Here is a 17,068-nt window from a genome sequence, read left to right as displayed (position 1 = left end):
CTCCTTGGGTGATTTGTCTTGGGGCCTCACTTGTGGTGATGTGCTCCCATAGACCTCTTCCTCCAAGAGCTATCCTGGTCAATCTCGACCAAGTAATGTAGTTAGGACCCTTCAGGGTGACTGGAATCCTCACTAACTGGTGTTGCTCCATCTTTGCTTGTGGGTAAAAGAAAATGAAAGAGATTCTGAAGAAAGTAAACCAAACAAGTGAAAGAGTAAAGTGAATATAATAGATTTGCGGAAGCAGTTTGGTGTTCAAGAGCTTTGGGGCTCTGATACCATGTTAGAAATTAAAGAACATAGTGAAGAACAAGAAAGAGAGAGAGAGAGAGAGGGAGAGAGAGTAAAGAAGGATAATCTTATTCACTTGATTGATTTGCTTATGAGAACATCCCATATATATAGTGGTTACAAGTATGGTAAATGGTAGATGAGATATAATAAACTAATAATCCATTGTTTTGAGACCTTAACCCACCATGCATGCTTGTCCCTTGTAGTGGCATCTCCATTGTCTTGAGACCTTAACCAACCATGCATGTTTGTCCCTTGTAGTGGCATCTCCATTGTCTTGAGACCTTAATCCACCATCTTGTTTCTTATTGCTTCATTTTTACATTCTCTTTAATGGCACAAGCAAATTAACTCACCAGATGTATTTACTGCTGTGGCCTTTCAAAGCACATTAACTTTTGGCCACAAAGCAGTTAATGAGGACTACCCCAAAGCTATAAACATGACTCTTTTGGAACAGGTCTTTATCCATCGGTACCAGCCTTGAAACACCAAAATCAGTTTATAGCTCTAGGGTAATATTAGCAAGCAGCCTTGATATTACGGTGGATAATTGGAATAGAAGCAGAGTGGAGATATACAAGAGTTCCAGAAATTGCCACTACTATCCTCAGGTGCATGGTCTTCTTCCCATGTAATAGAAAGATCAAACATGGATCCGTGCAAGTGGACATAAGATGCCACTGGTAATGAAAACGTAATCCAAGAATGAAACTCAAACTTAGTGTGTTAATATCACCAAGAAATAAATACACACAAGAAATCATATGGTTGAGACTTGAGATGGTTTCCACTTTGAATGAAAATACAATTTTTTTGGGGCTTAGAAAGAGAAGTCCAAGGCCCAGTTTAACCCAAGCTTTGGAATATATATAAATCATTATCTTTTACCAACAGTAGCGAGATAAAAGCAAATCTCTAGAAAAGATAAACAAACACTATACAGAACAGAGCTCAGAGAACAGTGACAATGGCGGAAAGTATGATGAGCCTATCTCCCGAACTCGATCCAGAATCTCCCTACTATGTCGATCCAGATTATCAACCTGACGAAAATCTCCCTATGGTTATACTCAACCAAGACGAAGACAACTACTTCACCTGGAAGAAACATTTTCTCGGTTTCCTTGGAAGCAAGAACAAAACAGGGTTCATTGAGCGGTAGCGTCGTGTTACCTGAGCCTTCCTCGCCGCTATATCAACCATGGAAAGTGTGCAACGCGAGGGTCAAGTTGTGGATGATGAGTTCCATGAGCAAAAGCTTACAAGACTATGTGCGTTACGCGGAGACGGCGCATAAAGCTTGGGAGGATCTTCGTATGATATTCGTCCCGAGCGTCGACTTGAGGATCCGACAGCTTCGTCAGAGAATTGAACTGATGAGGCAAGATGGTGACTCGATGGCGAGATACTTCGGGAAACTGAAGAGTGTTTGGCTGGAGCTGTCGGAATATGATCCTGAGTGCGAGTTGTCGGAACGAGAAAAAGAGGTGAGAGAGAAGGAGAATCTTTACGCGTTTTTAATGGGTTTGAACAAAGATCTAAGCTTTGTGAGAAGGCAAATCATAGCCATGAGTCCTCCTCCGTCTCTTGACCAAGCGTACGCTCTTGCTATCCAAGCAGAATCTTTGATGAACTCCACAAGATGAAGAAACTAAGAAGCAGGTCGGTGGACGGTGATCATCATCAAATTATCTGTTTATTTTTTTGTGTGCTTTCTTTAAATTCTGGTGTTTCTTTTGTAACCATAGTGGTATCTCAGATTTGCAGTAGAATAATATTCAGGGGAACCATGAACATGACTATTGAGGACATACAAGAATCAGTCAAAGCATAAATGTAAATAGACAAAGAGCAGAGAAATAATAAAATAAATGACAATGTTCATTTAAAAAAAAAAAAAGACCAACAAAATATCAACGGCCACCTTCAATGTGCAACCTTGCTACATTATTATTGATGCTATCATAACCAGTGCTACTTGTATCCCCTTGCCCTGATATGGTTTCAACGCAGATCAAGTGCTCATTCACCTCTGGCTCATTATACCGATCCGACCACTGATGTTTGGTTTCCATGACTCTCAAGTCCTCAAGCTTTGCAGCTACTTCTTTCATCCTTGGTCTTTCTTCTCCCATCAGTCTTGTGCACTCAACAGCAATTAGTGAAGCTTCATGGATCCCCCTCTGATTATACTCGTTCATTGCTTGGCTGTCAATGATCTCATGCAACCTATTCTCTTTTGTGGCACAAGAAAAGTAAGTCACCAGGTGTCTTGAGTACTCTGGCCTTTCAAAGCACAATGCCTTTTTACCTGAGACCAGTTCCATGAGGACTACCCCAAAGCTGTAAACGTCGCTCTTTTCGTTCAGCAACCCTGTGGTGAAGTATTCCGGGTCTAGGTAACCTATAGTGCCTTGTACCATAGTCGTGAGCTGATCTTTATCCATCGGTACCAGCTTTGAAGCACCAAAGTCAGCTACCTTTGCAGTTAAGTTTTCATCCAGGAGAATATTAGCAGTCTTGATATCACGGTGGATGATTGGGATAGAAGAAGAGGAGTGAAGATATGCAAGAGTTCCAGCGACTTCTATTCATATCCTCAGACGGTGTTCCCATGTAAGATTAGAATCAAACATGGAACCATGCAAGTGGTCGTAAAGGGTGCCACTAGATACGAACTCATAGACCAGCAAGGGAACTTGAGTCTCTAGACAGCAGCCCAAGAGCTTGACCACGTTCCTATGGTTGATCTGTGAAAGCACCAGCACTTCGTTGATGAACTGTTCTACTTGGCTGCTGTCTCCAAGCCGAGATTTCTTTATAGCAACTACTGAGCTGTCCGGTAATATCCCTTTGTAGACTGTTCCCTGTCCTCCCTGGCCCAGGATCCTGCTTTCGTCATAGCCATTAGTTGCTTCCTTCATGCCTTCCTCAGTAAATATTTTGACATCAACATTTGATGTCCCTGCACCTGAGAGTCGTTGTCTCAACATGCCGCCACCGTTTTGCTCAAAAAAGTGTTTTCGGAGCTCGGTGTTTTTCCTGTGCTTTATTTTTTGTTGTACACAGCTAACGACAAGCAGGATGGCCAAGAAGCCGACGGTTGTTCCTGATCACATCACACATAAATGATTAGAGAGTCGTTTTAATTTGCAAAAAGATAAAATCAAGAACAAGTGAGGGGGGCTTACCAAGGAGAATTTGAGTCCATCCATAGTATTCAGGCTTGTGTTTACGCATGCAGCTATTGTTGGTGGCATTCAAGTCAAAGCCAGATGGGCAACGACAAAGGAAGTGCCCCATCATGTTTTCACAGCTGCTGGAACCTGAACAGTTGTGTTTATGAATACTACTACTAGTAGTACACTCATTTATGTCTGTCCCAAGGCAACAAGAAATGTGTGAGGAAAACCATAAACACACAAAAGAAGAAAGATGTTAAAACATAGTACCTTGACAGCCGTCTGGAAGGTATGGATTCCCATCGTAACCGGCTTTACATTTGCAGTTATACCCGGTTCTTGTAGTAGAGTCCAAACATAGGCTGTTCTGACCGCATATGCTTGTGTTTCCGAGTTGCTCGCATGTACGGCTTCCGATAGACCAATCCAGTACCACAGGGAACTCCGTGACATTCCGCAGATTCTGAAGATCTTGGGAAGGAGAGAAGCTAAACATACCTTCTTCGACAAGAAAGGCATAGAAGCAAGGATTAAATTCACTAACAGACGTCTCCCCGTCAAAGCGTCTTGATCTGATTCTGAAACGTTTGCGCCTCTTAGGGACGGGGGTGTAGCAGCAGCCTTCACCAGAACACACCCCGTTTTCTTTTGGAGTGGAATCGCATAACGACAAGCATCCAGTTGAGTAGCTTCGATCTCCAATAGTTGTGGTCATGACCGCGTAAGTGTTACAACCCACGGCAGTGAACCTGTTTTTGTTGGAAAGAGTAAAGTTACGCAGAGTTGTGGTGTAGAAAGTTCCCTCAGTCAGATCTGTGCTGTTGTAGCAAGTGTAGGATCTTGATTTGAGGATGCGCAGCTCGCCACTGTGAGAAATGTTGATCACTTGCAGTTTGCCAGAGAATAGCTCTTTTGTTGTTTCATTACAGGTGAGGTTGAAGCTAGCATGTACGGCATAGTAACAACCAGTAGAAATGCCAAAAGGGTACTCGATTGAGACGTTGCCACATCTAGTTTGGCAACTTCGCAAAGATTGACCGATAACCAGCTTTGTAGAAGCAATAATGAAAATAGCCACCAAAAACAGACCATGCACCTTGTTCATCTTCAACCTCTCTTTCTTTCTTTTTTTCTTCTTATTTTGGAGTGTTTTCTCATCTCCCTTGAGGTGTTTGATTTCTTATAGGAGATGTTTCCGTCTTTACTCGCAGACACTTTCTAATCCAGCTATACAGACAGGACCATTTCAGTGGTAACGCAAGGACGACGTTCAAGTACCCCAACCCAACGGCTACGTTTGATAGTAACTTCTTTTTTAGTTTTGGTTGTATTTGTATACAAAGATTACAACGGTTGGTAGGTTCAAGGAATCTTAAAAATCTGAAGAAATGGTATATAAATTCAGGCTATATTTGATTAATTATATGATTATTGAATAGAAAAACCATTAGACATTGGTCAACTAGTACAAGTCCGTCTTCTTCGTCAACCCTCAGTTATCTATCTTCTCTTCTTTCCTTGATATTTTGTTTTCTTTGAAAAAAAAAAGAATATTAAGGAAAGAAGAGACATGTAGAAGATGTAGATGTATCATTATATGGTGAAGGATGTGAAGGTGTAGGACCAGGACCAGGGCAGCAGCAGTGGAGGACATCTACAAGAATTTCTTGTAAATAAAATAAATATGAAAAGTGAAAAAAAGAGCATGTACCTTAAACATGTTATTTTTAAGAAACTCTTGAATCAATAGTTATTTTTCTTATTGGTTATTGATTTTTAAATGCTATAATATATGCTGAGAAACCTTGCAAGAGTTTGTGCCACTGATGATGGCCTAAGGCTCCTGATCATATCATGTTCTGTTCTTATAACGGAAAAATATACAACTCCATATACAAAATTTTACGAACGGAAAATGTATTTCTCCAACACCTTTTAGTGGTTCTTTTCTTTCATATCAAGACATCGGAAATTATAGGTTCAGAAATTAAATGACGATGTTAACCTTACTTATAAGGAAAAGTCAGCTATGCTCTTGGTTTATAACTTTACTAGTATTGATCTTGTACTACGTCCGGATATATTTTTGCTTGCAAATAATACCAAGTTTCAGTTCTATGTAATTAAAATTGCATGTATAAAATAACTCTGATTTATCATAAGTAAATGTGTATACATTAACAAACCATTGACACACTTATTACTGATTAAACACTGACACATAAAATTAAATTAGTTAGTTTAGTGGATATAAATATTAGTTTGATTTTTTTCTCGTTTACTTCATGTTTTTGTCTTATAGTGAATATAATATCTACAATTTTTTTTTTGCTAAATTGTAAATATCATAAAAATGAATAAAAGATTTTACAAAAAAATTTAAGTTTGAGTCATCTTGACAAAAAAAAATAAAAACAAGATGGATCACCATTTAAAATCTATAAACACTAGCTTAACGTATCCACATAACCATAAGCAGGAGAAAGCCTTAATCTGTCTCCTAGCTGAGATTATGTTTTTCATCTCTCTATCGATCCCATGGAACACAGAGGGAGCAGGAATAGATATTTGATTGTGAATAAGATTGTTCATCTGTTTCCATAGATGAAATACAGTTAATATCTACAAAGTTTACTCAAAAAAAATGTAAATGTCCACAAAAATTGTCCGTTACCTATCAATTGCACGTCGAAATGTCAGAGTTCAAGAACTCTCTTGGAAGCTTCTCTCCCAACAACAAACACTTCCTGAAATTAGAAATCAAATAGTTAAAACAAAATAATCTAGTGTCAAACAAAACTAATGCTCAGAGAAAGAATTTAACAAATCCTTGTTGAACTTGTTAACTCGTTGCTTTAACGCATGTCCTCCCTTGTAAACCTGAATCAGAAAGAGACGACATCTATGTCTCCAAGAGATTAGCACAGGCGACGATTGCTGCTTATTGTAACCTCGTCAAGTCTCCATAATCAGAACTCTTAAAAATTCCGCTAAGAAAACCACTTAATGAATCGTTTACGCTCATGCTTTTCGTACTGAACCAGCTTCGACATCCTAACTTGAATCCGTTTCTGAATTTGGTGTCCAAAGATGGGAAAGAGCTTTAATTAGAAGAGAATTAATTTAGGTATTAAGATTGAAAGAGTGTAACCTTTTTCTAATCAACATTCGATCAGTTGAGAGTTCGGCTCAGGGCCGGTCCTGGTCAAAGCCTAATGAAACATTCGCCTCAGGCCTCCAAATTTTTTGAAAATTTTTATATGTAAATAAGCTCCGGAATTTATAAAAAAAAAAAATTTAGACCCCCAAACTTTTGAATTTTTATTAAATGTTCAAAGGTCCCCGAACTCTGAGGGCCGGCCGGCTGCCATTTGTCTATCAAATTCTCGATATATATAAGAACAGGAAAAAAAAGTTTGTAGAAGAAGAAGGAATATCGTGGATTGTGGGCAGTTTGGAAAAGAAACGATTGCTAGTCTTTTTTCCTTTTCCAAACCATTGTTTTGTTTAATTGATTTTTTTAATTTTGTAAATATAAATTATGTGACAGAATTTGATTGGCTATGTGATTTGTGTTTTAATATACAAAGGATACATAAACTGATTGTGACACTTACGAGGGTAACATCGGATTTCATATCTTTATCCCTGAGAGAACACAGAACTTTTCCATTACCGAATCTGATACCAAAATGTACAATACCAATCAAGGAGAGTTATAAACACAATGATTAATGATTTGACGAATCATGAATCTCTCAAGCACATAGGGTTTTCTTAGAGGGTGTTATTGGTTTGGAAAGTTTAGTGAAATTGAATATAACTGTAATTAGGATTCCTTTAATAGGTTTGAATGGATTCTTTAAACAATGAGGTGTTTTACAAGACTTTGGGGTGTTTTACTTTTAGTGGGCTTTAGGTGAGTTTTAAAGTTAATTGGGTGATTTTGATGAAACTTTAAAAATCTATACAATACTAAAAGTAGAATAATCTCGAAGCTCAGAGCATCCACGTAGGACTAATAAATCATCCAATTATAGAGCTCCGTTTTGGCACGTCATTCATGCTTTCGTTCACCGAAACGGGTCTTTACTGTGGGCTTTGTTAAATGACTCAATTCAAGCCCATCACCCCTGTCTGAAACTTGAAGTTTGTTCTTCCCCGACTCCTCTTAGGTCATCAATGATCAAATTCCAGCACTTCGCCGTTACCATAAATCCACTCTTCAATTTCCAGCGACCGCAAGACCAACAACAAGACCGTTGCCTCCTCCGTGACTGCAAATCAAACGTCCAGATCAACCGGCAAGGCACTGACAGCTATGTTATGTTCTTCAACGAGGTCGGTCCCAGATTGGGACAATCGGAGGCTAACTCATTTATGGGAAGCGAGGTACACGGCAAGGGAGCATTTTTAATTGGTTTAGTGCTCCTGCTTATTGAGGAACAGGTTAGACATGAACTTATGTGTTGATTTATTTTATTGCTTTAGATTTCATTGATTTGTTCCCATTAACTAAACATGAACTGATGTGTTGATTTATTTTATTGCTTTAAACATTTGTCTCACGCACAACTCTATCCTTTCGGAGCTTCAAGATAACCGAATGGAGATTGACGAAGACAGGTTCAGCTTCCATTCACGTGAGAATTTTGAAGACAACTATGGACTCAAAGGCGATCTCTTTGGCAAGCATTTTTAAAGAAAATTCTCTCTTCAGATGCGGTTTCATATTGTGCTTCTAAAGTAGTTTTTCTTACTTTTCTTTCACACAGCTGATCACAAGCTATCCGTGTTCACTTCAGCTGTTAAGAGGATTAGCATGCTTTAAACGATTTGCAGACAAGTTCCAGTGGAAGTAACTAACCAACTTATTTGTGGAGAGCTAAAGCCACTTCTTTTGCTTCTCTTTCTCTCTATCTCTTATATTCTAGGCCTAGCAAGTGTACACATTTATAACTATTGCTTAGTCAAAATATCCCATGGTGTCTAATGTCAACTTTATTTATTTTTGTCTGATTTTCAGGATGAAGATGATAATAATTAAGATGATCAATGAGTATGTTGTTGACCAGTGAATATTTGATCTGTAGCTAGCCAAGTAGTAAGTGTGTTACTCACATTTACAATACCTAGCAAGATCCTTTTAAATGTATCCCTCAAAAGCATCCAATAACTTTTTTTTTTTACATTTACAACAGATTTTAAATCAAACCTCTGTTGATGGACAATTTTATGCTATGAAGGTAATCTATTGTTTTCCCTTATTAAACCTTTTTGTTTTTTTTTCTTTCCTTCGTTTAGTTGATGTTGTTCTTTTGAAATATGATACTCATAGGGCGTAAAGATCTGACATATTTTGATACTTGAGCTAAGGGTTGCACCTTCAGATACTGCTATGAGTGATCTTCATGAGGTATAACCCATTTTCTATACTCCATATCTACTGGTTCATTGTAGAGACTTTATTCTTAAACAAAGTACCTGTTTTGATGATTCCAAAGTTAAATTGGAATGCATTAACAAAGCAGCTATAAAACAAAAAGAAAGGGGGGGAGGGGGGCTAACTGTGATATCTTGCATATTTCCACTGTTTTATCCATTCACCCATGTGCTTTCTGATCATATAGACTAGGATTTAGCCACGTTTAGGTTGCATTTTGCATACATGAGTCTTTATCAGGTGTTGGAGTACCACATGGAGTTCTTGGAGGCATTTGGGTGCATTTGGAGCTCAAAAGAAGTGTTTAAAGCGATCAACGGACGAGCAGCGCACCAGAGCGACCTCACCGGAGCGATGCCGTGAAGTCGCTGTGACACACATCCCGGAGCGACCTGGCCAGAGCGACATAGAGAGGTCGCTCGCGTTTCTCGTGAGACACCCCTCTCAGAGCGACTTGCCAGAGCGACATGGAGAGATCGCTCGTGTTTCTCGGTGACTAGAAGCGACGTCTTCAGAGTGACTCGGCTAAGTCGCTCGCATCACAAGGCGAGACGACAAAAAATGAAGCCCGGAGCGACCTCTCAGAGCGACCCACTGAGGTCGCTCCCGAAGGCCGGAGCGACTTGTCGGAGCGACAGGCCGGAGCGACTTGTCGGAGCGACATGCCGAGGTCGCTCCGCGTCTATTTGCCTGTCGAACTCATGTTTCCTAAGGGCCTTTTGGTCATTTCATTATGCACGTTTTTACTTTTCAAAAACCTATGTTTTAAGATTTTTGTAAGCCATTGGAGCAGGATAATCTCTTTTCTAGAGGAGAACTAATAAAACTTTTCATTGCTTTCATCTTGTGTTCTTGTTGATTTATTATCTATTTCTCTACATGATTAATCTGAAATCCAATATGGGTTTTAGAGGAATCATGGAGATTATTGAGTAATCACCTTTTGAATTCATGGGTTAGGGAGATTAAGGGTGATTAGGTTAGTTCTAGGATGTTTTAGTGTAGATCATTTTTGTTCCTTGCTAGTAGAGTATTCATAATGCATCTTCTGAGTTGGCCACTCAAAAGTTGATCAATAGGCATTTCCCACCCGAAAGGTGTTCGATGAAATGCCTGAGACAACTCTCCTAGGCTTTTAGCATACTTTGCCAAAAACATTTGTTGTTAAAAGTTCTAAAATAGCTAATAGACTTGTTAGTAATGATTGCTTTCATATTATTCAACCAAAGACATTTGATGTTTGAGATATGTTAGCAAATGAGCATTCATCTAGACATAGAGCTTGCTTAGAATTATGTCTAGGCTTAAGGTCGATAGTTTGATTGATCATTTGTCATCCTTAGTTCGAAACTTGATCACCCAAGGTCTAATCCCTATGCCCATGAGTTCTCTTTTTCCTTAGTCAAGAAAATATCATTTTGTTATTGCTTTTTAGTTTTAGTCATAGCTTAAAACCCTTTTAAATCATTGGTTGCACTTAGATTAAGTGAGTACTTGCATTCTCGGTGCTTTGATATCCCTCAGAACTGGTTCGACAATCATTTATACTACAACATTTGTTTTAGGAGCCTTGAAAACTCCTAACATCAAACTGGCGCTGTTGCCAAATTCTGAGTAGATTTGAACATTGAGATTTAGTCATTTGCTTGAGACTAAGTCATTTTTATTTTCTTTTGTTACTGATTCTCCTTCTTTACTTCCCTTTAACTTTCAGGTGTATGAACCTGAGGAGCAGGGGTCCATCAAACCTAGTTCCAAGAGCTGCAAACATCAGAGCATTAGAGAGAGAGTGTGCTAGAAAGAGAAGAGAAGAAGAGCAACAAGCTCACTTGCAGAGAATGGATACTGATATGGGAGACATGCCTCAAGATGATGCGGGCGTCAATGGAGCTAACAACATTCCACAAAACCAACAGCGAGCAGCTCGACCCATTGGCACTTACGACCGCGCCAACATTCATGGTCATAGATTGGGAATCCGAGCACCCGCCGTGGCAGCCAACAACTTTGAGATCAAATCAGGACTCCTCAACGTGATCGAGAACAACAAGTATCATGGCTTGGCTCTAGAGGACCCATTTGATCACTTGGACAAGTTCGACAGCTACTGTGGGTTGTCAAAAACCAATGGTGTGTCCGAAGATGCCTTAAAGCTCAAGTTATTCCCTTTCTCTTTGGGGAATAAGGCACGTCAGTGGGAGAAGTCTCTACCCAGCGACTCTATCACCACTTGGGATGACTGCAAGAAAGCATTCTTGGAGAAGTTCTTATCTACTTCAAGAACTGCTAAGCTGAGAAATGAGATTTTCAGCTTTCAACAGAAGAACTTGGAAGGCTTCAGTGAAGCCTGGGAGAGATTCAAGGGCTACCAAGCTCAATGCCCCCACCATGGTTTTTCTACCACCTGTTGTCCATGAGGTTGAGGGTTTGGAAGGTCAGGAATAGCTGTGTTTCATCAACAACAATGGTAGCTGGTACAAAAAAGAGCCCAACTTTTAGTACAACAGCTACCAACAGAAATCCTATCCCAACAACCAACAGAGTGGTTATCCGCCTAGAAACAACCAGCAAGGCAGCTATCAGCCTCAGCAAAACCCCTCGTCTGGTTCCTCTGCTCCTCAAGAGAGCAGCACTGATACCTTACTGAAACAAATCTTAGAGTCTTAGACTATAAGTGAGAAGCATGTTGGTTATGAGTTGAAGAACCTTCATTCCAAGATTGATGGGAGCTACCATGAGCTCAACAACAAATTCTCACACCTTGCTTCTACAGTCAAGAATTTAGAGAATCAGTTTGCTTCCATGAACACTCACCAGAATCGCCAGCAAGGATCTCTACCTGGAAAATCTGACCAAAACCCCAAGGAGGCCAAAGCTATCACCCATAGGAGTGGTAAGCAGTTACCTCCTAAAACTCTCACCAAAGATGCTGAGAAACTAGGTGAGGGGGTTGTCATCAACATAGATGATGAAATGGTGATTGTTGATGAGAAGATCAATGACGAGATCTTGGAGAAGATAGTGGAAGCCAAAGGTAAAGGAAAGGTTGGGGAAGAGAAGAAGACAGTAAAGGATGGTGAGGTCGTTACTCCAGCAAGTGAAAGTTCTTTTGTTCCTCCTCCCTATGAACCCAAACTTCCATTCTCTGGTAGATTCAAGAAGCAGCTGCTAGAGAAGTACAAGGCTCTGTTTGAGAAGCAAATGAGTGAAGCTCAGGTTGCAATGCCCATCATCGATGCTTTCATGTTGATTCCTCAATACAGCAAGTTCCTGAAAGATGTTGTAGCTGCAAAGAAAAAGGAGATGGAAAGCATGATGATTCTCACCCATGAGTGCAGTGCCATCATCTAGAGGCTTGATGTTCCAGAGAAGTTAGAGGATCCAAGATGCTTCACACTACCTTGTGCTCTTGGACCTATGGTATTTGAGAAATGTCTCTGCGATTTGGGAGCTAGTGTCAGCTTGATGCCTTTGTCTGTTGCAAAGAAGCTTGGATTCACTCAGTACAAGAAGTGTAGACTCTCTCTGGTGTTAGCTGATCGTTCAGTGAAGTACCCTGTGGGCATCTTAGAGGACCTCCCTGTGAAGATTGGAAGGTATGAGATACCTACAGATTTTGTGGTGCTTGAGATGGGTGAGGAGGCTCAAGACCCATTGATTCTAGGAAGGCCATTCTTAGCTACAGCATGAGCTATTGTTAATGTGAAGGAAGGCACGATTGATCTCCATTTGGGTAAACAGGACATCCTCCACTTTGACATCAAGGGGAAAATGAGGAAACCAACTGTGTTCGGGCAATCCTTCTACATTGAAGAGATGGGCACTCCTGTTGATGAGCACCTTGAAGAGTTACCACCTGAGGACGACGAGGAGGGAGCATCTCCCTTTACTCATTCCCCATAGAAGGTAACCCACCACACTCTCTTGTATATACCATTTCATTTTTGTATATTAGTCTTCTTTTCGGTATCTCTCTACTTGACAACACAGAGACTGTGTAACTCAAGTTTGGGGGAGGTACCAAGTATTTGATCATGTTTGCTTTGATGTTGTTTCATTAAGTCATGCATTGCATATCTATTTGCATAAAAAAAATTGAAAAATTTGAAAAACACAAAAAATCATTTAGTTTGCATCATCTGCATTTCTAGGAGAGTCTAGAGCATATAGGTTGCATTCACTTGCATTGGGAGCAATGATTTTAAATGTCTTGTAAAAAACACTACGTTGCACCTGAGTAGTTTTTGCACCTCTCAAAAAGACTTGTATGTTTCGAACCTTGAAAACTCTTCCTGAAACTTGTTGATTGCTGAAACTCAGTCTTTGAAGCCAACTACAACCTTATTTGAACTGAACGAACTTAATTCTTTTTGCTCATGGTCCCTTGTGTACTGAGTCATGGCTATACACACTTGAGTTGTCACATCCTTTATGCCAATCTTATTTTGACAAACTCTAGTGGTAGACCACTCCCAAAACCTTTCCCTCCTTTTAAGCTTTCATTGTTTGATGAGTGAGGCCTTCTTCGGAAAGTCTTACATGTGCATAATGTTGAGAGTATCGGGAACGACAATGCTTGATCTTCATTCTTGCTAGATTGGGCACCCTATTGTCTAGCTATAGGTGGGGGGTGAGTGTTGTGATTATGATTTGGGAGTAATGAAAAAGGAAAAGAAATGACTCTTTGTGTTTAAGTGAATTGTCTTATTGGGATAAATAGATAAACCTCTAGCTCAAGTTACGAAAGTCTTGGCCCCCACCTAAAAAAAAAGAAAAAACGAAATAAAAAAAGAAAAAAAAAAGAAAAAAAAAAAGAGAAGAGAAAGAAAAAGGGGGCTAGCAAAGTTGTTAGGAGCTACGAAGTGTTTTGAGGTTGTAGAAAATCCCTTGTAGATTTCAAAGAGAAGGAGTTAAAGTTCTTAGGATCTTTTGGTGAGAGATGTGAGTTGAGTTTGACATTGGGAAATGATTGTGTGATTTGTATGATTTGGAAAAGGGTAGAACAATGGAGATTGAACATTGTATGCATGAGTTGGTCCCTTTTTTAGATATATTATGTGCAATGTTAAGGCTACTTGTTTTGAGAGTAAACTACTTTAAAAGATCATGGATTTTAAACCTCTTGACCCACTTGAATAAAAACCTTCTCTAACTCAACCAAATGATTTAGACCAATTGACCATTTGCAAGAATTCACTTAATGTTTTATGCTTAATGAATGTGAGAGTTGGTTGATTTGAATGTGTGGATGCTTGATGATGAGCATAAGGGCAAAAATAGTTGAGATAGGCGTAGAGAAGCTAGAGTGTAATAAGAGAGTGTGCTCATGTTGGATTAGATGTTGAATTGAGTGCTAGTTGTGTTTCTTTTGGCTATGAGCTCCCACCTTCAAACCTCTCTCCCTATGAGTTCTAGAAAGTTCACTTGTGGACAAGTAAAAGAACAAGTTTGGGGGAGTTGATATCTTGCATATTTCCACTGTTTTATCCATTCACCCATGTGCTTTCTGATCATATAGACTAGGATTTAGCCACGTTTAGGTTGCATTTTGCATACATGAGTCTTTATCAGGTGTTGGAGTACCACATGGAGTTCTTGGAGGCATTTGAGTGCATTTGGAGCTCAAAAGAAGTGTTTAAAGCGATCAACGGACGAGCAGCGCACCAGAGCGACCTCACCGAAGCTACGCCGTGAAGTCGCTGTGACACATCCCGAGCGACCTGGCCAGAGCGACCTGGCCAGAGCGACATAGAGAGGTCGCTCGCGTTTCTCGTGAGACACCCCTCTCAGAGCGACTTGCCAGAGCGACATGGAGAGGTCGATCGCGTTTCTCGGTGACTGGGAGCGACGTCTTCAGAGCGACTTGGCTAAGTCGCTCGCATCACAAGGCGAGACGACAAAAATGAAGCCCGGAGCGACCTCTCAGAGCGACCCACTGAGGTCGCTCCCGAAGGCCGGAGCGACTTGTCGGAGCGACAGGCCGAGGTCGCTCCGCGTCTATTTGCCTGTCGAACTCATGTTTCCTAAGGGCCTTTTGGTCATTTCATTATGCACGTTTTTACTTTTCAAAAACTTATGTTTTAAGATTTTTGTAAGCCATTGGAGCAGGATAATCTCTTTTCTAGAGGAGAACTAATAAAACTTCTTTTGATTCAGATTTCATTGCTTTCATCTTGTGTTCTTGTTGATTTCTTATCTATTTCTCTACATGATTAATCTGAAATCCAATATGGGTTTAAGAGGAATCATAGAGATTAGTGAGTAATCACCTTTTGAATTCATGGGTTAGGGAGATTAAGGGTGATTAGGTTAGTTCTAGGATGTTTTAGTGTAGATCATTCTTGTTCCTTGCTAGTAGAGTATTCATAATGCATCTTCTGAGTTGGCCACTCAAAAGATGATCAATAAGCATTTCCCACCCAAAAGGTGTTCGATGAAATGCCTGAGACAACTCTCCTAGGCTTTTAGCATACTTTGTCAAAGACATTTGTTGTTAAAGGTGCTAAAATAGCTAATAGACTTGTTAGTAATGATTGTTTACATATTATTCAACCAAAGACATTTGATGTTTGAGATATGTTAGCAAATGAGCATTCATCTAGACATAGAGCTTGCTTAGAATTATGTCTAGGCTTAAGGTCGATAGTTTGATTGATCATTTGTCATCCTTAGTTCGAAATTTGATCACCCAAGGTCTAATCCCTATGCCCATGAGTTCTCTTTTTCCTTAGTCAAGAAAGTATCATTTTGTTATTGCTTTTTAGTTTTAGTCATAGCTTAAAACCCTTCTAAATCATTGGTTGCACTTAGATTAAGTGAGTACTTGCATTCTCGGTGCTTTGATATCCCTCAGAACTGGTTCGGCAATCATTTATACTACAACATTTGTTTTAGGAGCCTTGAAAACTCCTAACATCAAACTGCTATCTCTAGAAAAAGGTAACGTTGCATTTTTAGTCAGCTTTTAGTGGGCAAAAGTCTTGAAACTACATTGTTTGTGTTACTCTTTTTCCTCTTTTTGTCGCAAATGTCTCTCTTATTCTATAGCTGGTTTGTATGGGTTATTTTGGTTCCATGTGGATTTTTCGGTTTGTATTGTGATTGAATGGTTGTGATCACGCATGTGTGGAAGAGCCGAAGAGGAGGCCAAATAAAGAGTTGGTGAAGCTGCGAACCAGCAAGAAAACAAAGAAAGGTACAATTACAAAATTTCACTGTAATATATGACTATCTATCTTCTGGCTCCCCTTTGTTGTTGTCACTTGGAGTCAGAATCTAAGGAATCCAGCTTAGTGTTTCACAGTGTATACATTGGAATATATATGTATATGTATTTCAGTCTGATTTACAATAACTGCAGTAGGATTAATCTAACTATTTCATCAACTGGATATGGTCTATGATAGGTTCTCCATCAATATTCATGGGTTTCGTGTGAGGAGTATCAAGGATTTGATGTATGATTTCTGGAACAATACAAACCAGTTGCTCAAGGATTTTTTTCTGGGAATTACATCATGAATGATCTTCATCATTGTTAGGTATCTACTCTCAAACATAGACACGAAGAAAAAAATTTTAATGGTTTGTTTATTTTAAACTTGGTGTTCTATATGTGAGCACCTTATGACAGCCAGCCATTGTACATTAGTGATTATATATTTTGGAGTCTTAATCGCTATGTGATTCAGAACAGACTTTGGTCTGAGTTTGTCATTTGATTGACATGTCTATCATATGTTGCTGGAGCCTACAAGTTCTTTGTTTTATGTATCGTAGGAACCGACACAAAGGACATAGTTAACTTCCGTATACACAAGCAGGTGACCGACTTCTTTATACTTCAGATAAATTTCACTAATTTCAAATTTTTATTTTATATCATAGGGATGATGTATATTTTTGTATTGTATTTAGACACCAGATAATTTGAGAATTTTGGAAAGAACATCAGACTGATGTTATAAAGGTGCTCAGAATAAAGAAAACATCAAAAACGGTGTATTCATTTATTTAGTTTCTTTGTTATTGTTTTCAAAAATTAGTTTTTTAGAATAAAAATCCACTTTTTGAAAAAGAGAAAGTTTAACTAATAAAAAAAATAAAACACTTAAAGTTCTAAATCATATATGTGAAAATAAAAAGT

General features: G+C 39.3%; 1 protein-coding gene, 1 non-coding gene and 1 pseudogene across 2 annotated transcripts; 1 reads left to right on the top strand and 2 right to left on the bottom strand.

Moving 5' to 3' along the window:
* Window positions 1-1,319: 1,319 nt before the first annotated feature.
* On the top strand, window positions 1,320-1,943 carry LOC106398015. The gene has a single exon (XM_013838619.2). It carries the CDS (start codon window positions 1,320-1,322, stop codon window positions 1,941-1,943), a length of 624 nt encoding a protein of 207 aa, XP_013694073.2.
* A 102-nt stretch (window positions 1,944-2,045) lies between these two features.
* On the bottom strand, window positions 2,046-4,705 carry LOC106347333 (annotated as a pseudogene).
* Window positions 4,706-11,210: 6,505 nt separating this feature from the next.
* On the bottom strand, window positions 11,211-11,317 carry LOC125588037. The gene has a single exon (XR_007324433.1). It is a non-coding gene; the product is annotated as a small nucleolar RNA R71 (small nucleolar RNA).
* Window positions 11,318-17,068: the final 5,751 nt, after the last annotated feature.

The sequence above is a fragment of the Brassica napus genome, chromosome C5, assembly GCF_020379485.1.
Source record: "Brassica napus cultivar Da-Ae chromosome C5, Da-Ae, whole genome shotgun sequence".
Classification (NCBI taxonomy): domain Eukaryota; kingdom Viridiplantae; phylum Streptophyta; class Magnoliopsida; order Brassicales; family Brassicaceae; genus Brassica; species Brassica napus.
Note: the sequence above shows the minus strand (reverse complement) of the source record. Positions and strands in the feature narration are given on the sequence as shown.